General features: G+C 39.1%; 1 protein-coding gene across 1 annotated transcript; it reads right to left on the minus strand.

Annotated features, from left to right (window-relative positions):
* Positions 1–335: 335 nt before the first annotated feature.
* ncstn (nicastrin) lies at positions 336–22,780 on the minus strand. Its single transcript, XM_055014217.1, has 17 exons — positions 22,627–22,780; positions 19,738–19,839; positions 19,051–19,174; positions 18,576–18,697; positions 14,988–15,133; positions 12,877–13,021; positions 11,676–11,788; positions 9,874–10,026; positions 9,660–9,764; positions 9,320–9,397; positions 8,121–8,290; positions 7,929–8,031; positions 7,508–7,606; positions 6,866–6,953; positions 6,383–6,546; positions 4,913–5,125; positions 336–1,513 (listed from the first exon to the last, which is right to left on the minus strand). Exons 1-17 carry the CDS (start codon positions 22,682–22,684, stop codon positions 1,403–1,405), a joined length of 2,094 nt encoding a protein of 697 aa, XP_054870192.1. The 5' UTR covers positions 22,685–22,780; the 3' UTR covers positions 336–1,402.
* Positions 22,781–23,060: the final 280 nt, after the last annotated feature.

A 23,060-nucleotide genomic window follows, 5' to 3' on the forward strand; every position in this document is an offset into this window, starting at 1 on the left:
TGACAATCCTGACTCTGGAAAGACACAACAGGAATACCTAGTGTCCAGGTGGACGGTCGTCACAACCCTTAATATGTAAATTATTTCAGTAAATCTGTATAATATATGTAAATGCTAGTTTTTGCATTAATATTTAACATTAATCATATTTTTTTAAGATTGAAAAGCACTTTGATTTAACGGTAATTTGGCTTGACATGACAAAGAATTATAATTTTTGATTATAGAGTGCTGTTACTCAGTCGATTTATTTCATTTTCAGGTTCTTTCGGCTCTTTTTAGCACAATTCAACATTTTATTTTCAGTTTTATACTCAAAGCACTGTGAGAGAAAATGTTGGAAAAGAAGCAATGTTTATTTCTTGCATCAACGCATCAAACCTGGTCTTTGAACATCTGACAACAGAATTAAAACCTCGTGTGCCATCACATTTCTAAAAGGAGCCATCATTAAAAGAAAACCTTGTGGAAAAAAAAGGTACGAACCAAAAAGAGTGCACACTCAGAGTACCAGCACTTTTTCAGTGCCAAAACTCCTCTAATTTCATTCCAAATTTTACATTTTTCAGTGATAGTTTTTTTTTGGCAGCTGAGAAGGAATAAAGTGTTTGCCAGCGACGCCAGACTCTTGCAAAAAATTCTTCTCCACTGAAATATCACAATATGTGAAACTGGAGCGGGTCCACAACTACATACACATATGTGTTTTTTTTTTTTTTTAGAGCTTCCAAGGAGCTTATACTTCACTGCACATTTCCAGATTTTGCAAAAAAAACTTTAAATTTCACTACTTGTTCACTGACTCAGAAAGTGGTTTCTTATCATTAGAACTGATTGATAAGTTAACTACATCGACAGAGAAGACGCTACAGTATTGCACATACCATCGCAATCCTCACACGCGCGTACACAATCACACGCTTACTCGGTCACATTTACATATTCAAAGTCACACACACACTCAAAATAATGCTCCATGTTTAGTGCCTATCCCATGACACAGTAAACAAAACATTCTCTGATAACAAAAAGGGAAAAAAATTAACTGAAACAGAAGAAATATTAACATCTCTTTCCACTAGCAGGGCCCTCTGGTGCCTGACCAGTGTGTGTGTTTTTTTTTTTTTTTTTTTTTTTTTAATTTTCTGGCCCTGATGAGTCCAGATCCATCCAGGCCAAATCCAGTCCAGTCCAGTTCTCACGTCGCGCCTCAGTGAGTCCACAAACACGGAGTCGTCGTCTAAAAAAGAACAATCCCCACTGCAGATGAGTCTAACCCGTCTGTGTACCTACTCGTGGTGTGTTTGAAAAGGTAGTCGTCCATGTCAGGTTGGGACAGAAGTAGTAGTAGTAGTAGTAGTCGTGGGCCTGAGACACCGTCTGTGGGTATCAGTAGGTGGCGTTAGGTGGGTTCCCTCCCCGAGCTGAAGAGGATGTCGGCCTTCGAGCTGATGATGTACGTTAGCAGGAGGGACGCTAGTAGCACGCCGACGCCAACGCCGAGCGTCAACATCTGGTGGAGGAAGAGGAAAAGTTCAATCTTAGAAAATCTACACGGAAAAGTTAAAGGATCATATGGTAGGTTATTTTTCCAAACATTCCCTTTTATAATTTACATGTGTAATGACTGAAACGTGATTTTAGTTGAGTTTGAACAATGTCTTATTTCTATAAATTCTGTATAGGCCAGTAAAATCACAGCATAAACTGATAAATAACATGCTTCCCTTTGTTTCAGTGCAAAAAAAATACATCATGAAAATGTTAACATGTAATGAACTATCTTTTTGCAAAACACGATGAACAAGTAAAATAAGTTTAATTTCAACAACATTATGCCTCAGTTTATCATTTATACACATGCGTTACAACTTACAGATCACAGTGAATCTACAAAAGGCACAAAACATTTAGTCACAGCTATCTGGAATCGAACGATAGTGTTTTACTTTACAATCAAAACAACTTGTCAAGGTCTAGAAATTATTTTAAATTTACACTTGTACAAATTTACAATTTGCAGATGACGTTGTCTCTGTCGTCAAAGTCATCCCATGTGCCGAGGGTTAACCCTAACCCAAACAAATACTGCTTTGCTTAGTTCAAAATGACAGTAAACTGAATAACTTAGGGCTGGGCGATATGGCCTAAAAAAAAAAATCTCAGATTTTTTCACAAAAAATCCCGATTCACGATTTATCTGATTTTTTTTTACCCCCTACCTAATCTCCTCACGCTGGAGTCCAGTCTACTGAACGCAAATGAGCTGCGGCCCTCTCCAGGTAAACACGCCGGATCGCAGCCGGAAATGCGCCGCATGTGGCATGCTGGTCCGGTTGCGGTGCGTTTCCCGCTGCGATCAGGTGTGTTTACCCAGAGAGGGCTGCAGCTCATTTGCATAAAGTAGACTGGACTTCTACTTTATGCAAATTGGATGCGGCATTCGGAGATTCCACGCATCGTGAAACTGTCCTCAAACTTCTAAACTAGGTGTCAGTGACCTAAAACGAGGACAGATTCAGCTGCTGAACAGATTATTTCTCGCCTCAAATGCTTTCAGAAATACTTTTCGCTGACGTGTTTTTTGAAATAAAAGGGAAAATTTGCGGCCGAGCCGCTGTGTTTATCTGACTTGTCTGCAGGACTGTCCAGCTGAAAGCTCGGTCATGTGACCATGTAGCAGCCTGCTGTTGCTCAGCGCTGTCATGTGACCATGTTGTGGTCCGGTAGTGACCGCCCGCCGTCTGTGCGATTTTCAGATGTTGCCGTGCGGGAAAATAGCATCTAGTGGACACGCGCCTTTAGATCTGCACCGCCATGTTGTTTGTATATCAAGCGCGGAGGGGAGGGGGGCGTGCACTCTGAACTCCAGGAGCCCAGCGGGAAGGCGTTGGTGGCGGATGTTGATGAGAAAATCGATTTTCATGAAAACAAATCGACATTAAGTACAAAGTCAAATTAATCGATAAAATCGATTTATCGCCCAGCCCTAGAATAACTGTTTGTGAGAATCCTAGAAACCTGTGACGGACAGTTTTTCCAGACTTTTCTATTAATTTCCTTTATGCAGTTGGTGTTTTAAAGTGTCAGATATGTTCCTGAGCTTGTGCAATCTAACATTTTTGTCCGTGTTCTAAATGAAAAACAAGCAAAACCTGGTCATCCCAGGGGCCGGATAGGACCCTTTGGTGGGCCAGTTTTGACCCACTGGTCATATGTTTGGCACACCGGGTTTAGACGTTTTCTGACACTGTATTGGTTTTATACAGCAATTTGTCTTTTAAAACCTGATGATTTTATGACATGTATGTTTTATTTTTTCTGTCTTATGAAGCACCTTGCAACTTGGATTTTAAATAGCATTCCAAAACCGAATATTATTATTTCATAACATCTACACACAGTGTGCAAACATACATAGCTTTTGAATTGCTGTCCAGAGAATGCAGGAGAGCGTCTTTAATTTAGACTTTTTGAAAACTTTGAAGATCTTTAATCAGGGAAATAAATATAATGCTTTTTAATACCTGTGGATAATCTTTCATTTAGTGCTAAACAGGTAGTGTGTAGTTGAGTTGTTGAGTTGAAAACCTACACTGCCACTGATAAAAATGACAATAATAATGCTGAGAGATGCTTAAGGCTTTTACAGATCAGAGGGAACCTGCAAACTACAAGTCAGATGGAAAGTGGCTTTATCTCACATGACACTGACAGTAAAAAAACAAAAAAAACAAAACGGAATTAGTGCAGCTTGTTTAGAACTTTAACATGTACATTACTGTTGATTAGAAATGATTAGAAAACCCTTCTGCAATTATCTTAGCACATGAATAAAAGTGTGAGTTTTCATGGAAAACATGAAATTGTCTGGGTGACCCCAAACTTTTGAACAGAGTGTAGCTTTTCCTTGCAAACATTCTAAATGTCATTATTAAGGCCTATTTGTTCCTGCTGCTGAAAATAAAATCATTAAAACATTCAAAAAGCAAAACCCTCAACCAGTTATTTAGCTCTAAGCATGCAGTACGAGTCGCTGGGTGTTCAAAACAAGCAGATGTAAGATTTTACAGCCTCTATCTTCCCACAGGCGAAAAGAAATGAAGCTGTCATTAAACAAATGAAAAAAAGTGTGAGTTTTCATGGAAAACATGACATTGTCTGGGTGACCCCAAACTTTTGAATGGTAGTGTATATGACTTTGTTATCCGGATGAAAAAGGTAAACACAAAGGCCCTAGTTTCAGCTTTAAGTTGATATAATCTGGTAAAAAGAAGTCTGCACACACTGGCTTAAAATGGAGGGATCACAGAGATGGAGAGTTTCGATTCATTTCAGCATGAACATGATGAGACCTGAAGCTTGCTGAAGACAGGTGATCCATCACTGTCAAGCTTTATCCAGCTTTAATTTTGTTGTTTAATGCTGCTGTTTTGGAAACTGTTTGTTAGTTTAGGTGTGTTTGGCTCCTGAGAGCTGAAATCACAAACACTATTGTCACAAAATCTGGTTTAGAGGCCGAACAACACGCAAACAGACATTGTTAAAATGAAAAGTCGGTTGTTTGTTGTGTAGTAAGTTTCCAGAAATATTTATCTGCCACGACAAGGAGGGAGTCATCTAAACACTCCCTGCTCTCCACTAACCACAAGATCAAAACTTAACACAAAAACAAGGGAACAAGATACTACATCTGATAGATCTCAGTTACCAAGCAGGTTTCAGATGACTGCAAGTTGGTTTTCATACACGGATAAAATAACTGAGACAAAGCGGTAGTTTTTATTCTGTTTTCATCGCCTCTATCAACACCAAATTGTTTATTTTCTCAGCTTTTAAAACCCAGCTCACAGGTCTGACTCCACTGGTAGGAATCTGTGTTTCTGGCATCGTCTTTAAGAGGAAATCTTACCTCCAGTTCATGACTGGCCACCAGGAATATGCGGCCTTTGATGCTCTTCCACCTGGACTCTGTCCACGTTGAGTAATCTTTGGAGGTGTAGTCTCGCAGCTCGAAGGCCGGGGACACCGCTCTGGAGAGACGCACCGTAGAGCGAACGCAGAATCCCTCCCGCTTCGTGTTGTTGGGAGGAGCTGCTCCTTGAACCCACATGTAGGTGAACATCTGAGGGAAGAGGGGCGAGAAGCGTCACAAATCCTTTTATAAAAGAATTGGAACATGTGCCAGTGGGTTGTTAATGCTGCAATTACGGTTTAAAATCAACAAAGGGCAACAGGAGTCATGATGCACTTTACTATGATGGATGGATTTTTATCTTTAAAATTACCATGCAAACTTATTCTCTCCTGGTTTAACTTATAAAGTTGTGACATTAGCTAAGAGTTACGGATGTGCAGAGCAACATTAATATTCAATTGGAGTTGTGTGTCTGTCTCTCAGATGATAATCGGCTCTTTTAGTTCTGTTTTGTATCCTTTCACGGGAAATTCCTGGATTTTTATCTGTTTAAGGGTCCAACAGATTTATTAGCCAGCCACTAACTTTACTTGTCTGCCATTTGGACCTGAGCTAACCAGCTTAGCACTGGTTTAATAGAGTTATTTGAAGCATTTTTGGTATAAAAATATTAATGTAAGTTTAAAACCAGTAAGATTTGCAAGATTTACCAAATGCGGATGAATTAGATCATATTTTCTTTAATTTGCATTTTTTTCCAATGCTAACATGTTAGCAAATTATCGATGGCTGGATGGATGAATTAATGGTGGATGGATGAATGGATGGACGGATTAATTAATGGATGGATGAATGGATGGATGGATGGATGAATGGATGAATGGATGGACAGATTAATTAATGGATGGATGGATGGATGGATGGATGGATGGATGGATGGATGGATGGATGGATGGATGTTTTATTGATCCCTTGGGGAAATTCCATTTACTCTTTACTACATTTTCTAATCAAATCTTGATCACATTGATGTATATTTCGTATTTCATGTTGTCCACTCTCCATCTTATAAAGTTTTGCTAATAACATTTCAACAGCTGAAATATTGTGTCAGTGAACCTATCAATAAATCAAAAACATGAAATTTGCAACAATTTTGATGACTGATCAGTAAGTAAAATAAATCTTTAGGCCAACATACCCAACAAATATTGCTAAACTGAATATTTGTTTTTCCAACAATTTAAGACACAATCCTGGAAGCTTGTGAAGGACAGTTATCTCTATTTTCTAACTTTTTCTACATTTTCTCCCAAACTCTTTTACTTTCCTTTGTGGAATTGTTGAGTTAAAGTGTCAGATGCGTTCCTGAGCTTTTGCAATCTAACTTTTTTGTTCTTGTTATAAATGAAAACCAAACAAAACCTGGTAACTTATTAAAATACAGACTGTTTCATGTCTTACGTGTTTGCTCTCCTTGTCGTTCTCATCCTCTCTCTGGTTCTGGCAGTTTTCCTGGGTGATGTTGATGGCACTGCCAGTTAGGTTGGCCAGCAGGTATTGGACCAGAAGAGTCGGTTCGCTGGACTGTTGATTCACACCGACGTAGAAGTTTGTGGGTCTGTCGGCTGAGATGACAGACAGAAGAAGTAGTTTAGTGTGATGATATAATGTAGTGATTAAAAAACGCCACCTAATGACACAACACTTAATATCCTAGACCACAACAGATTTGCTACTTCTATCTCCACGGCAATGATAATAAAAAGGGATTTCTCACTTGTCTCTTTGATTAAAAGCAAGAGTAAATAAATAAAAACTGTCACAGTGGTGACATTCATCATTTCCCCAGAAGTACCATAATAAACTAAAACATATTTCGGACAAGTAAAAGGATTTATTCCCACCACTTTCCTGTGAGTACAGTGTAATTCAGGATTAACTTACTCAGATGACTCGTGAGGTCAGAGGGTATCAGCTGCTGGAACCAGGAGTTATTTGACCGAACAAGGAAACCGTACAGCATTTGGCTCACCTGAGAGACACAATAAGTCACCTCTGTTCAGCTGCACAAGACAACAGATGCATGAAGAAAACATTGTTACAGGTGGAAAATCTACACTTGTTTATCCTTGAATTGTTGGTAGTAAAAATGATTAAAAAGGACATTTCAACTGAAAGAAGCAGAATAAATTGCAAGTAAAACACACAATATGTAAGAAAATGAAACAGAAACAAATACACTTGATGAGAAAATAAAAACATCAGAAAATCTAAAAACATCCGAATCACAAGAGGTCAATGTGTAAGAATTGGAGGGTGGAAAAACAGGTTGTTTTTAATCGACTCTGCTTATCACCCACAATTAAAATGGAAAATATGACCAATGCTGAAAATACAAAAGAAAGACCACACCTTTTTTGACATATTACAGGAGCAAAACTGAATGGCAGAAACTAAGATGCAAAAATATTACAGCTGTGATTGATTCAAGTCAAATTGAAGTGTGGGGTTGAGAAGAGGAAAATGTACTTTATAGAGGAACACTGAGCTTGTAGATAAGACGGCTAGAAAGAAGGAAATTCTTACTATCTGACGGTCGGCGTTTATGTTGTCCTGCTGATTTTCTGCCCCTCCTGCCTGCACGTACAGAGCTCGAGCCACCATCGTTGCAACTTCAGTCAGAGCCTGAAAGATGGATGTAGACAAAAAGTAAAAAAATTGTTTTAGAATTTCTGATCTGCAACATTTGCATTAAGTTCACCACATGAAATTCAAGGGAGGCATTGTAGAGAGAACACACAGGATGTCGTTGAAATACTTGCCAAGGCAGAACATTCAGGGGTTCACATGAAGAACTGCTGCTCAAACTCTACACAGTGATTAAATAATTTAATAAAGGTCCAACAGATATAAAATGATAGACTCTTGACTACATAACATCACCATAGCGAGCAGAACACATTTAACTTAACAGCACACATTTGAACACTGTTAACAACAGGATTACCTTTGCAGTGTCTGTAACAAACTTTAGCTGCTCCTCAGGCGTCAGGTTTGGTGGGTAAGACACGTTGAGGTACTCTGCGTTATCATACATACTCTCATAGTACCTGCACACAGAGCAGAAAAGTAAATTAGCTAGCATTCCCTTTCATTGTAAATGAAACCTAAGCTTGTTTAAAAAACAACATTTAACCACCTGTTGGTGAAGTTAAGCTGGTGATTCTCAATGACGACACCGGGGATCTGCCGAGCTCGCAGGAACCGCTGGAAGGACGAAGGAGGCAGTGGCTGAGAGAAACCGGCTTCTCCGACGGTGAAGCCTAAACCTGCAGCAGCTGACTGAAGGTTCTCTATGAGTTTCCTCACCTGAAACAGATCATTGAAATGTTTTATGCACAGTATGCACACGATGTAATCTTGTTGTTTTTTTGTTTTTAGCTCCAATCTGTTTTACAGATTGTAGCTAAAATCTTCTTTTTTTTTTTTTTTTTAACAAAAAAAAAAAAGATTTTATAGCCATTTGCACAGGTACAAAGTTTATGTGCGCTGGACTATTGCAGCTGCACCAATTAATCAGTAAACTGAAGGAGAGGGAAGTCCAGATTTAAACTGTCACTTAATATTCAACTTTTAATTATCATCTTTGTTTTACTTTGGTCTCCAATGTTTTATATCAGTTAAAACGATCAACTCAATGTCTTAATGTGACCTTTACAACTTTTTATTGTTCTGTTTTCCTTACATTTTATTTCAACTCTCCCCTACGTAATGCACTTTATAAAATTTTTTAATGAAGTATTTAATGAATAAAGTCATTAATACTAATAATGTGCAGATGGTTTTTAGCTATTTTATTAATCTCTGAATTTGCCACTTCACTATATACAAATATGTATTTTTTCTGATTTATATTGCAGCGTATTTTACATAGCAGTGGTGCCCCGCATTTGGTTCAACTGATATTTATTTAAAGCAGATTAGACAGGGCTGTCGTTGTATGTATTAATCTGAATTTATCTTCCTTGGTTAAAGTCACTATTTGTGACTCAACAAGACTCAATACTTCATAATCTTAATATTTGTATACGGTGTATATAGTATTTCTCGTTTTAATTTCATGCTCCATTGTTACGTACAAAAAATGCTGATTATGTAGAGAATATTTAAATTTTGTAATGTTTCAATCTGTTTTAGTGCTTCCTCTTTGCCGCTGTGATGATTTGATTTCCCTGCATGGGACCAGCAAAAGCTTATCTTGCCAATAATTATAAAATGTAATACAACATCTTTGTTTAAGAATATTTAGCTACACGGACAATAAAAGTCAGCCTGTGCTTTCTCAAGCAGCGGCTGTGCATCAGAAGAGAAGAAACTCATATATCCACAAACACAAACCTCCTCATTGACGCTGCTGTTCCTCCTCGAAACAGGATCAGAGTGAAGCCAGAGTCTGGACTCGCCATGGAGTCCCACCTAAGAATAAATAAACATAACATCAAACTTGTCATACGAAAGGATTCTTAAAGATACGAGGTACAGGAACGTGTTTATATCATAATAAGTAAATTTGATTTCAAAGATCAAGTAGTGTCCAGATTTATATTTAAGTTAATTCTAAAAAATGATGTCATATTTTAAGTAAAGCAAATACAATCTGGTAAGTTTAAGTAAAATCTGGTAGTTTGTGCAGGCTGGCAGGGGCACAGGAAGTTCTAGTAAAGTCAGTAATACACACCTGTCCAATCTCCAGCACTGAGTGAACATTATCTAGGTCCACAGTAAACTGATTATTCTCCATGTCGTACACCATCCGCGAACTGCCAATGTAGTCAAAAGTCTCCTGCAATCAAAAAAACGCAGAAAAACATTAGTAACAGAGGCAGGACTGAATTATATTTGGCATGTACGCAATGAGCAGTGTTGAGTACAATGGTGTGGAAGGAACTTACCCCTTGGAAGAAGGTGTAAAAGATGGTGCGGTTGGGTTGGGCCTCCTGGGTGACGTTACGCAGAGCGTGTGCAGCTGCCAGCAGGGTGATGAAACCCGACGCTCCGCTCTCTGCTCCCGGAGCAACGTCGAAAAAGAAGGACCTGCTGTCGAGCTGCAGAGACGACAGCAGACGAGAAGCATTCAGCAGAGATCATATCGATGTAAGTAGCTCAGTTCTATTTGCCATGACCTGTTTCATTAGTCATAATTCAAAATGTGGCGACAAATGCTGACTAAAAAGATGGTTTACCAACAGTATAATGCATTTGTATGTACATTAGGGCTGAAACTAACAATCATTGTAATGTTTTTTACTCCACCAAGGAATGCGGCGGAGTTATGTGATGATCAGTGTACGTTTGACTGTGCACAACATTACTCAAAAATGAAATAACACATTTGTATTAAATTTTCAGGGAAGGTCAGAAATGACACAAAGACCCACTGATTAGATTTTGGTAGCGATGTGGCTTATAGTCTGGATCCACGGATTTCTGTATCATTGCAAAATAGCAGCAGGCAGGTTTGAATTATATTTGGCATATTTGGCATGTATATTTGGCAAGGTCACTGTAACTATGATAACAAGTGAACAGTACGTCAGCTGCCTGCTGACGATCACATGATTGCGATCCTACTACAAATCCACCATTGCAGACTTTGTTTTGTTTGACTCGTTTGTGGGTACATCTATATTAAATGGCCACATTCTATGGTGCTGTGATTTCTGATCATCATGAACTAATAAATAAATGCTGCATTTCTACAAAAACATGCTGCATTTCTGACAATGCCATATGGGGGAATGAACAGCTTTGGTGGAGTACTGTGCTCTCTGAGTGCTTTTCTTGTTTAACCAATTAATTAATTGTTTTGTTCATGTAATGTCAGAAACACACATTTGTCCACAATCTAAAGATATTCAGCATCCAATAATGCAAAAAAAAAAAAAAAAGAATTTAAATTACAGAAGCTGGAAGCAAAGAATGATTTGAATTTTTGCCTGAAAAATTGATTATTGATGAACAGAACAGAGTGCGATCACTGTAGCTTCTTTCTCTCAAACTCAGATGAACATTAATACACAACAAACATTGGACTGTAGGGAAACACTAGTCTTGCTGTTTGTTCTGTAGAACATAATGGTCACTATCATTCTGCTACAGGGGGAAAACTATATTGATTTGTCTGTATTTCTTTAAACTGATCACAGTCATCGTCATGATTTTTACGTAAAGTGTCTCTGAGTGTTTTGAAAAGCGCTATACAAATAAAATGTATTATTATTTTATTATTATTATTATTATTATTATTATTATTATTATTATTATTATTATTATTATTATTATTATTATTATTATTATTATTATTATTATTATTATTATTATTATTATCATGGACAGCACTAAGCGAAGGATGCAGCTTCGTCATTCCCTCAAAAAAGTGATGGCTGGAATTGTTGTGGAACATTTGCATGCAGGGAGATAAACACTGAGATTAAAAATGGTAATCCACCCAAAAAAAAACTAGCAGAGCTGCAAAACTTTCAGTTTCAGTGTGGTAGATGGTTGCCCAGAGCTCGTCACTGTTGTTTCTCATAGCGAACAAAACTGTAAGATGCTACTAGCGGAAGGGGAGGAGAATGCTGACTGAGATTATCGGCCAATGGCAAACTTACACCTGCAACCTAGAAACACTGATCTGATCTATTCAAGCGCTTTTGCCTGAACTTAGGAGGATAACGGAGGGTCAGAAACTCACTCGGGCTGCTGCAATGACCACTTTCTCCCACATCTTGTGTCCCTTCTCAGTGTTGTTCAGAGGCCTGGTGGAGGCCCAAACGTTAAAGTCACCCAGCGGGTCACACACCATCTCTAAAGGGAGACATGGAACAAGCAGCAAACATGCACAGTGGTTAGAAATCATTAAAAAGCACAGAAATATCACACTCCTATCACACTTCCTGACTAGGAAATGCCACAACTGGTATAAACAGCATCACAGACTGAATGTTAGATGAAATATAAACTTGTTGGATTGTGATAATTTCCAATCCTGTGTAAACACTGAACTTTATCACTTATTATTTAGTTATATTTCCTTTCTGTACTTTCATTTTATTGCCCTGAACTGTTATCTGAATCTCCCCTGTGTAAACCACTTTGTCATGCTTTTGGAAAGTGTTTCATGAATGATAATACTAATAATAATACTAATCATGTCAAGAGGGTTTTTGTCACTTCATTATTCTCTGAATTTGTCATCTCGCAATCTAAAAATAACATTTTTTGCACATTTATATTACAGTATATGCTGTAAAGGAATGGTGCTTCGCATTTGGTTCAGTTAATAATTGATTCAAGCAGTTTGAACAATGATGTTTTTGTATTTATTCATTTTAGTTTTGTAATCTTTTCCCTTAGTTAAACAATTGTCACTATTTGTGACTCAACAAGACACAACACTTAATTATCTTATCTTAATTATCTCCCCTGTGCAAACCACTTTGTAACGCTTTTGGAAAGAGGGTTTTTGTCACTTCATTAATTTCTGAATTTGTCACCGCGTAATCTAAGAATAACATTTTTAGCGCATTTATATTGCAGTGGATGTTATATGGAATGGTGGTTTACATTTGGTTCAATTAACATTTAATTCAAGCAGGTTAAACAGTGATGTTTTTGTATTTATTCATTTTAGTTTCTCCCTTGGTTAAACAACTGTCATTATTTGTGACTCGACAAATATCTTAATATTTGTATATGGTGTACCTAGTATTTCTCATTTTAACTGCACCCTCCATTATTATGTACAGAAAACGCTTATAATGTGTGTATTTTTTTAACCTTTTAAAGTTTAAACGTCTAAAACGCCACATCTGGTAAAAGCAGCGACGCAGATTGAATGTTAGATGAAATATAAACTTGTTGGGTTGTGATGACTTCTTATCTTGTGTAAATACCAGGGCTGATACTGAAGTTGATGTCGTTTCTCCTCATGCAGGTAGCTGTGTCGGTGACGGCGGACATGTGGGAGTAGAGCTGCATCGCACAGAGCGGGTAGCGAGGACTGCTGCCATTCACGGCCTGGTTGTGGTTTAAGTAGCACTATGAATGGAAAAGATACACAAGTGTGAATTATCTTCGTGTGCGGGTTTCTGAAACCATAATTATATTTTAGCATTAAGTATTTTTCAATCGTTAGAACAATTTAGAACATGTACAGCTGGTGCTTGGTGCTCTTGCTCAGGGGCACGTTGGCATGTTTGAGGGCAGAAACTGTAATCGCTAAATGTATCACCTTCATACAGTAGCTGCCATGGGAACAAACCTGAAACTGTCTGTTTACAGAACATCTACTCTGACATCTTGTTGAAGGCAGAAAGCAAATCATACAAATAAACTGTAACACGAACACAACCTCTGAACTGAGTCGTTAAAATAATCTTTACAGGCAGTGAGGCGATGTTATGATTCCGCTCCTGCTCCTGTTCCTTCTCCCTCTTTCTCCCTCTTTCTTTCTTCCTTCTTGATTTTCTGCATCTATTTTGACCTGTCCCTTTGGCTCCCTCTGTCTGTCATCTCTTTCCCTCTTGTCTCTCTCGTCCCTGTCTCTTGCTTTCCCTTCTCACCTGTCTACACTCACCTGATTACTACACCTGACTCACATTGCAGTAATCAGCTCACCTGCCCACAATATCTCCTGTTCACTATTTAAACCCTGCTCATTCATTCACTCCCTGCCGGATCATCGACCCACATACCCTAAAAGACTCACATCTTGTCACGGACTCAAGACATTCTGTTGGATTTGCTTTTGGACTCCGTTTTCCCCCCTCCTGGATTTTCTCACGCATGGACTCAGTTTTCCTCCCGGTTTCTTGTCAGCTCTGCTTCAGTCTCCAGCCAGTTGTTCCTTCCTCTTCCCCATTTGCCACTGGATTACCTCAGCCTGTTTTCCCCTCTGTATTCAGTTCCCCATCTAGTGAGTACTCCTCCTTAATTTAGTTTTGTAAATTCAGTTTAGTTTTGGTCGACTTCCATTTTGGTATTCATCGTGTTTATTGTCGAGCTTTGAGTTGTTTGGTTTAATTCTGTTCTCTCAGTTCAGTTCTCCATTTACGTATTGGTTTAGTTTTTTTTGATTACATAAATCTATAGCGGGCTGCACAGTGGCGTAGTGGTTAGCACTTTCGCCTTGCAGCGAGAAGGTCCCTGGTTCGCGTCCCGGCTTTCCCGGGATCTTTCTGCATGGAGTTTGCATGTTCTCCCTGTGCATGCGTGGGTTTTCTCCAGGTACTCCGGCTTCCTCCCACAGTCCAAAAATATGCTGAGGTTAATTGATCATTCTAAATTGCCCGTTGGTGTGAATGTGAGAGTGATTGTTTGTCTCTGTATGTAGCCCTGCGACAGACTGGTGACCTGTCTAGGGTGTCCCCTGCCTTTGCCCGAGTCAGCTGGGATAGGCTCCAGCCCCCCCGTGACCCTAGTGAGGATTAAGCGGTGTATAGATAATGGATGGATGGATAAATCTATAGCCTTCATTCAGCCGTCTGTCAGTTTCTGTGAGTCTGCGCTTGGGGTCCCCTGCTAACCGCGTAACAGGCGAGTTATTTGTGGTTTAAATCCAGTATCAGTGAGCTGCAACAGAGAGTTGATAAAGCAGAATTCATGCTGAACTCAGCGGCTCTGCCCATGAAAACATGAATATGCGAACTCGAGTTCCATTACAAGACTGTATTTAAATCCTATTTATTATGATCTGTTATTGTTATATATATGGGAAGAAAAGCAGGCAATAATTTGTGGGTTCTGTCACAATGTTTCAACGTAATCCGCCACAACATGCCCTCAATAACAACGAACTTATGCGCTGCTGCTTTTATTGGCGTCATTAATCTCAACCACCAGTGAGACAAGTTCAGATCAAGTTTTAGTGTCGCTGTACTATCTGCAGTGGGAGTTCTAATCTCCAAAACCAGAGACAAGCAGAAAACAAACAAGACAGCCATCTTGTGCAGTGGAAAAGGTATGAAATGGGATTAACAGACAGAATATCTGGAGTCCCGTTTACCTGTCGGATGACTTGAGTGTCATTGTCGTCTTTCAGGGAGAAGATGGGGAAGTCATACTCTTCGTAGGATAAACCATTTCCCAGGGGATTCCAAACTGTCACATTACAGTGTGCCAATGTCGGATCATAGCTCTCTGAATAAACACCTGAGGGACACGTAGAGGAACAAAATCAGCAGCAGTAACACTAAAGAAATCTCTCAAGAAGCATGAAGTGTCTAAACTCTTCTTTTATTTTTTTTATTCTCTTTTTACTCCATAAGAAGTCAGCAGATACACAATATCTTACAAACAGAAATTGCAAACTGTTTTTCAATTTTGTAAACGAACAAACATACGGACCAAGCATGTGAAAATAAGAAAAAAAAATTAGAACATATACATACACATCAGAAAAAGAAAAAAACAAAAAAAAAATAAAACTGTGTGCCAGAGAACCACGGGTGTTGTAGTAACTTATGTTATCTCATTTAAAGTCTGATGTATATTGGCTGATAAACTCAATCTAACCATTCCAACATTAGTCAAATATATCTGTTTTGAGCCTCAGAGCAAATGTTATTTTCTCCATTACAAATATATCATGCACCACATTGTACCAGTCTTCTGTCGAGGGTGGGTCCTGTCACAGCCATTTTTTTGTAATGGCATTTTTGCTGGAAACCAACAGAATTCTAGGCAAGTATGTCTTAGGGTAACCAGTAAGTTGTGGTGGCATCTTGATTCTTAAAGCCTCTTCCATGCTATCTGTGATCGTCTTCCAGAAGCTGTGACTCCCAGGGCACCGCCATAACACGTGGAAATGATTTGCCGTCACATTTCCATACCCTCTCCCTGAATTGTTTCTGAGCTGGTGTTATAAATAATCTGACTATATTTTTCTAGTTAAACTCTTCTTTTATTTAAGTCATGCCAATCAACTGAAGCTAAAAACAGCAACGTCTATTTCAATTCAATTCAATTTTATTTATATAGCGCCAATTACAATCAAATTGTCTCGAAACGCTTTACAGAACCCATATGCCTGACCCCCAGAGCAAGCCAAAAGGCGACAGGGTGGCAAGAAAACACCCTTTTAACAGGGAAAAAAACCTCGAGCAGAACCCGGCTCTAATGTGGGGGGACCCATCTGCCTGCTGGCCGGGCGGGTTGAGAGGGACAGAAGAGGTAGAGAGGTAGAGATAGAGGGGTAGAGGGATAGAAGTAGAGGGTTACAGTTGGTCTGGGACCAGGGACACTCGGACAAAGGACACAGGGAGAAACAGAGATAATATATAAATTAGGGCTGGGACTTTAAAGCGTTAATTTCGATTAATTAATTACAGCGAAAATAACGCGTTAAAAACAATAACGCAATTAATTGCCGCCTCCTCAGTTCCCTCATTTCTGGCACACCGGTAACTCTGATAAACCCTCCGGCCCAGTAGGTGGCGGTAATGAACCTGAAGTCTGTTTGTAGCCATGAAGAAGAAGCATAGGAAGTACTGAGTGAAGTCAGGCACTGGTGAACAGTGAAGGAAGATGAGACTGAGCTTGTTGGGCAGAAATTTTCCTTTTAAAAATCTTCCTGATGGCAGCTTGGATAAAAGCCTGGTTGTGTGCAAATTGTACAACAAAGAGTTTTCTGATCACTGCAGCACTTCAAGCCGACAGTATCACCTCAATGTAAAACATGTTGCTGTTAGCACCAGAGCTAACGTTAGCTACGAGTCATGCTAACGGTGTAGCCATCCCATAATAGAACACTTTTCTACACAGTGCTTGAGTTTACAGAAAGTCTTAAAATGTTGAATAAAATCGCTATAATTGCATTTAGATTTGCAGTAATCTGTGAATGTAGCAGATAGATGAAAAATGCAGATAAATAGAAATTAAACATTTTTGTGGTTTAAGTTTTTACTCCGTCAAGGCTCTGCCTCCTTGGCGGAGGAATAACCTAAACAACAAAAATATCTCTTTTAATAACTTAATTATAAACTTTTTGTTTCTAAAAAAAATTACATAAATAAAAATTGATATTCCTATAAAAAGAACCATCAAAATTACACCATTTATCAGACCCAGAAAAGATGAAAACAGAATGAATCTCTGGATTTTCAACTTTCTGAAGCTCCTTGAACTACTTATGCTGAATTTATGTGCCATACAGTGGAAAAAACAACTAAATTCAGGCTTTAAGTCATCAAAATCACTTTTTTCTATATGTCCCATTTTCCTTTTTTAAAATAAATTTTAAATTATAAACACGTATATGTCTATTCATTGATTCAACTGTCAACCACAATTTTATTTGAATTGAAAAACTTCATTTATTGTGTCAAATATTGCTATTTGACAAAACTGCAATTAATTGCGATTAATTAATTACAAAGCCTGTAATTAATTCGATTTAAACTTTTTAATCGCGTCCCGCCACTAATATAAATATATAATAATATATAAGTCTATAAATATTATGCCTTCCAGGACAATCCATCCATCCATCCATTATCTATACACCGCTTAATCCTCACTAGGGTCGCGGGGGGGGCTGGAGCCTATCCCAGCTAACTCGGGCGAAGGCAGGGGACACCCTGGACAGGTCGCCAGTCTGTCGCAGGGCTACATATATAGACAAACAAGCACTCTCACATTCACACCTACGGGCAATTTAGAGTAATCAATTAACCTCAGCATATTTTTGGACTGTGGGAGGAAGCCGGAGTACCCGGAGAAAACCCACGCATGCACAGGGAGAACATGCAAACTCCATGCAGAAAGATCCCGGGAAAGCCGGGACGCGAACCAGGGATCTTCTCGCTGCAAGGCGAAAGTGCTAACCACTACGCCACTGTGCAGCTATAATAATATAATAAAATATATATATATATATATATATATATATATATATATATAGACTAGACTATGACCTTTTTTGTTACTTACTCCTATATAATTACATTTTAGAAAAAAAATATTGCAGCAACTGTGTTCTCTGGTTACTTTTGATATTAAAATCGTGCATAAAATATCTATTATTAATTTATAAAATACACTCACTGGCTACTTTATTAGGTACATCTCTGAAATCTGGTGCAATCAAATACAACAGCTCTACCATAAATTCTCCTTTTACAAAGCTACGAGTTAAAAAAAAATCGTACATCATAATAAGAATATATAATCTACAAGAGATCTCTTGAATAAAAAGTACCAAGCTAATAACATAAATTATAAATTAAAAGTTTCGAAATTTAGTACTTCACCTACATTAAAAGTCTGAATCAGGGCGTTCATTTTTAGTATTTGGTTTAAGGAGAATATATGAATAGTGTCGTACTGCTACTTATATTTCTGTTAAGGCCGTAAACCAGTTTTTACTCTCCAGAAATAACATAAACTGATGAGACATTAAATATCTGCTGAGGGCAAACGGGATTTTTAGGGGACATTGCAATGTTTCATAAGTCAGTCGCAGAATACAAATTCTGAACCAACAGCAATTTGCAATTTCATCAGCTGTGCCCTCTGAGGATCCTCAGCCCACAATTTATTTCTGTGGCTTGTGTAACACAGAGGAGCAAGTCTCAGCAGGTGAACCCCCACCCACCTGTGTTCTCGTTGGGGCAGCTGGTGTGAGGAGAGAAGCCCTCAACTGGATTTGTGTTCGGCGCCACGACAACGATGCCAGCCACCCTGCTGGAGCCGTTCTTCAGCTTCATCATAACGGATCTGACGGGCGGCACGGGGCACAGAAGACGATACAGGTATAAATACAGGTCAGAAATGGATCGCATTCTTTTAAAATGTGGTTCTAATTTCTTTCCTGAGGGTTCGGCATTGTACTATACATTTCTGCAACTGAGGGTTTATGGCGGGCTGCTCTCCATCTCCTTGAAATGCTTATTTTCACAATTAGTTAATCCACAACTGACTAGTTTTTGATTGATTATAATTTAAAGATACTCTATTTTTAATGACAAAATATCAAAAATAACAACAAATGTCAGTAAATCCAAAGCAGATTGAGATTTACTCTCATTAGAAACTACTGTAGGTGTTTCCTCTGCAGAGTGTAACTGTACCTGGTGAACAGCGAGGACTCCAGAATAACCATATAAGGAGGATTGGGGCCAGAACTCAGGACCCAGTCCAGGTTTTCCTCTGACTCCAGCACATGGAGCACACCCACATCACCTGACAACGAGGCTGGAACCCGAAAGAGGAAATTAACTATCAGCATCTGTGATAGCGCAACAGCTATAGTGGATAAAAGTGTCCTCAGAGCTTGTTGATCTGCGTGTGTCAAACAGGCCTCTTCTCCATTAAAGGAAAAGATCTAGGATGAAACGTTTTTATGTAGCAGGAACAAAACTGCTGCTGATGTGGCTTTTGTAGTTTGGCAACAGCTTCCTGTTATTCTAATCGCTTTTGATAATCAGATAGTTATCGCAGAAAATGTTCATTTTACTGCATGCTTTTGTCTTTGGGAATGTTTCTAACCCTCACAGCCACACACGTGCGTGTTTCCACGCTTGAAGTGCCTGAAGCAACCACACAGAAAACACAGCTTTTAGTAGATTGTGTACAAAGCATTTTACAGCAAATGAAACACTCAAAGAGAGACACACTAAAGGGCTTCAGGACACATTGGACAAATAAGACACTGCAAACTGCAACAAGTACTTTTACCAATCACAAGTGCACTACATTCACCTTGTACAATCATGCCCATCATACTAAGTATCGCTTTAATCTGTGACTTTACTCACACTGGCAGCCTATTTGATGTGTTGCATTTAGCAGCCGCACACAAGGGACTGTGTAATTGAGATGCACATAAATCTTCTTTTCCACAGAGTTGCAGCTGGCACCTGCAAGGAAGAAAAAAAAAACATTTCAGCATCCACACACGATGATGACATGAGGGCAGAGCATTTAGAACACAAATTTAATGGTCACAAAACCTTGAATGAAAGCTTAATCTTTTATCACTTTGTAGAAAAAAAAACACATTTGCAATTTTAGACACAAGATTGTGACATGTTTGACGTTACTCTTCATCAGTGTATTCATGTCTTATTTGCCATCAATGTGAATCCTTTAACAAATTTTGCCAGCACTTTGGAAGATGTTGGATCAATGTTTTTTTTTTTTTTTTTTTTTAACAAACCATGAACTCTAAACTCCCAGTGAAGGAGAACTAAGGTAAAATGAGAAAATGGGGCGATTTCTCAAATCTTTCAAGTCATCATTGCTGCCATTTTCCATTATAAGCATGGCCTCGTAATAATGTTAAAAGGACACTGTTTTCCAGACAGTGAAACTCTTTTTATAACCGACTGTGGAAAAGCCTCTAGTTCTTCATTATTCGACAACACCAAATAAAAGAAAAGGGACTTTCAGAGGCGTAGTCAGGGTAGGGCTGGGCGATATGGCCTAAAAAAAAATCTCCGATTTTTTCACAAAAAAATCCCGATTCACGATTTATCCGATTTTTTTTACCCCCTACCTAATCTCCTCACGCTGGAGTCCAGTCTACTGAATGTAAATGAGCTGCGGCCCTCTCCAGGTAAACACGCCGGATCGCAGCCGGAAATGCGCCGGATGTGGCACGCTGGTCCAGTTGCGGTGCGTTTCCCGCTGCGATCAGGTGTGTTTACCCAGAGAGGGCTGCAGCTCATTTGCATAAAGTAGACTGGACTTCTACTTTATGCAAATTGGATACGGCATGCGGAGATTCCACACATCGTGAAACTGTCCTCAAACTTCTAAACTAGGCGTCGGTAACCTAAAACAAGGACAGATTCAGCTGCTGCACAGATTATTTCTCGCCTCAAATGCTTTCAGAAATACTTTTCGTTGACGTGTTTTTGAAATAAAAGGGAAAGTTTGAGGCCGAGCCGCTGTGTTTATCCGACTTGTCTGCCAAACTGTCCAGCTGAAAGCTCGGTCATGTGACCACGTAGCGGCCTGCTGTTTCTCTGCGCTGTCATGTGACAATGTTGTGGTCCGGTAGTGACCGCCCACCGTCTGTGCGATTTTCAGATGCGGTGCGTTGCCGTGCGGGAAAATAGCATCTAGTGGACACGCACCTTTAGATCTGCACCGCTCGCCGCCATGTTGTTTGTGTATCAAGCGCGGGGGGGAGGGGGGCGCGCACTCTGAACTACAGGAGCCCAGCGGGAAGGCGTTGGTCGCGGATGTTGATGAGAAAATCGATTTTCATTAAAACAAATCGACATTAAGTACAAAGTCAAATTAATCGATAAAATCGATTTATCGCCCAGCCCTAAGTCAGGAATTATTAACAGTACACTGTGACAAATTGTTCTATAATAAAATGTTCTTCGAGTCACCAATTAGATGATTGTTAAGGTTAGATTTCCATGTCACAGCTTTTCAAAGAATGATTTGATGCCATCTGTCTTTTTAGCATCTTATGGATTTGATTAATATAGTAATTCATCATTAAATGACTTTTCGAGAAATACTTTTGCATAAGCAAATTACCTCCTGTCTTTTGTAAAGATAACATTATAGCTAATTGCTTTAAAAATGTGAGCCCTTCAGTGCTGCTTCCAAAATAATATACCATGGGGCGAGCCCTTTCAGGCCTTTATAAGCATCATCAAGGAAGCACAGGAACGCACACAAATTCATTCTCCAGCATGACAATAATGCAAGTCCACAGCCAGAGTCTAAAGAAAAATCTTCAGCAATAAGGGGGGAAAAAGTGCTTAAATACGCGGTGTGGCCTCCATAAAGTCCTGGCACTGAACAGGAACTGACAGAAGAAACTGAGACAAACTGAATCCAGAGATGTTATCACAAATTTAAGATGCTCTAAGAAAAGCAACTTGAAAAACTGCCCCAATGTTACTGCATGTTGTATGAAGTGAACAGATACATCAAAACTACTTATGATTGTATTTTTAGTAGCTCAAGAGAATATATAATTACTTGATCGCTTAAAATGCACTGTTCTAATTTTTATCCAACTAGGCAATGAGAATATATCCCTTTAGATTGGCTCACTTGTTGTTCTCAGAGCTAAATTACACAAAGCAGCTAAAACACGAACTGGTAAATTGTTCTTTTCCAAACCGTTGGCCGGTTCACTTGTACGCCGAATTTACCGGGACGCCCCAAATATGTGAAAGTAACTTCACTTGCGTTTAATCCTAGTTGTACATCAGGTGACAATCATATTATCGTTAACCTCGGTAAAAAAATATATGTAATCTGGTATGACGATCAAGCATTAAATCACTGAAGCTGCGGGCGGCCGCAGGGAAATCACGAGCAGTCACGCTGAGTTGCTCTTAAGGCAAACCCAACCTGAGACTGACTAAGAGAAAAGTCAACACACAGGCTTGATTAAAAAAAAAAAGACATGGGGTAATTTATGAACTTCGAGTTAATGGAAATGTCTCAGGGACTGTGCCAAAACGTAACCTCATCGTAACACTTTTGTAAAAAGCAGTCAGTGGAGATTGGAGGGAGACAGGGTAGCTGATGCTAACGCTAACTAGCTTAGCATCCAGCTAGTTTCGAGGCACAAAGAAGTCCACCAAGCTAACAGCCCAACGGCGAAATACGCTTCAGTCGCTGGCAAATGTGTGGAGACACAAACTCAGCAGCGTGAGAATACCACTTACCAACGAATAACGCACAAACTAGCAAATTAGTAATCCATTTGTTCGACAGCAAATCCATCTTCCTGGTTCGAAAAGCAGAAAAACACAACAGGAAGTGTTGACATGGGAAGAGTCCGGGTTCCGCAGTTTGGTTCCGCTCTTCCGAAGGGACTCAGTCAAAATGGCAGCTCTGGATCTCTGAGGAGGGACTACCAAAAGTTCTCTGTATTATTTACTTTTGATTAAGTATCAGCTAAAACACAGGTAATTTAGATTAACACAATTTAATAAATATTACACCTCCTAGTTTTTCATTAAAGTACCACAACTGGTAAAGGAATAGGTGAACTCTGTGCCTTCTCACACCTCATTACTGAGCCTTGCTGTGCATTTCAAATATCCCTTTCCCACATTTACATCTACAAAAACCATCTTCCTTCAGTGTCATTTGCACA

The sequence above is a fragment of the Amphiprion ocellaris genome, chromosome 10 (assembly GCF_022539595.1).
Source record: "Amphiprion ocellaris isolate individual 3 ecotype Okinawa chromosome 10, ASM2253959v1, whole genome shotgun sequence".
Taxonomy (NCBI): domain Eukaryota; kingdom Metazoa; phylum Chordata; class Actinopteri; family Pomacentridae; genus Amphiprion; species Amphiprion ocellaris.

What these genes read in the sequence shown, in the direction of transcription:
- ncstn (XM_055014217.1), bottom strand. Translation starts at nt 22,684, where the DNA reads ATGGATTTGCTGTCGAACAAATGGATTACTAATTTGCTAGTTTGTGCG. An exon ending in CAGCTTAACTTCACCAACAG is followed by an intron (nt 8,032 to 8,120) that starts GTGGTTAAATGT and finishes CTCTGTGTGCAG; the next exon opens with GTACTATGAGAGTATGTATG. An exon ending in TGGCCAGTCATGAACTGGAG is followed by an intron (nt 1,514 to 4,912) that starts GTAAGATTTCCT and finishes TTCCTCCACCAG; the next exon opens with ATGTTGACGCTCGGCGTTGG.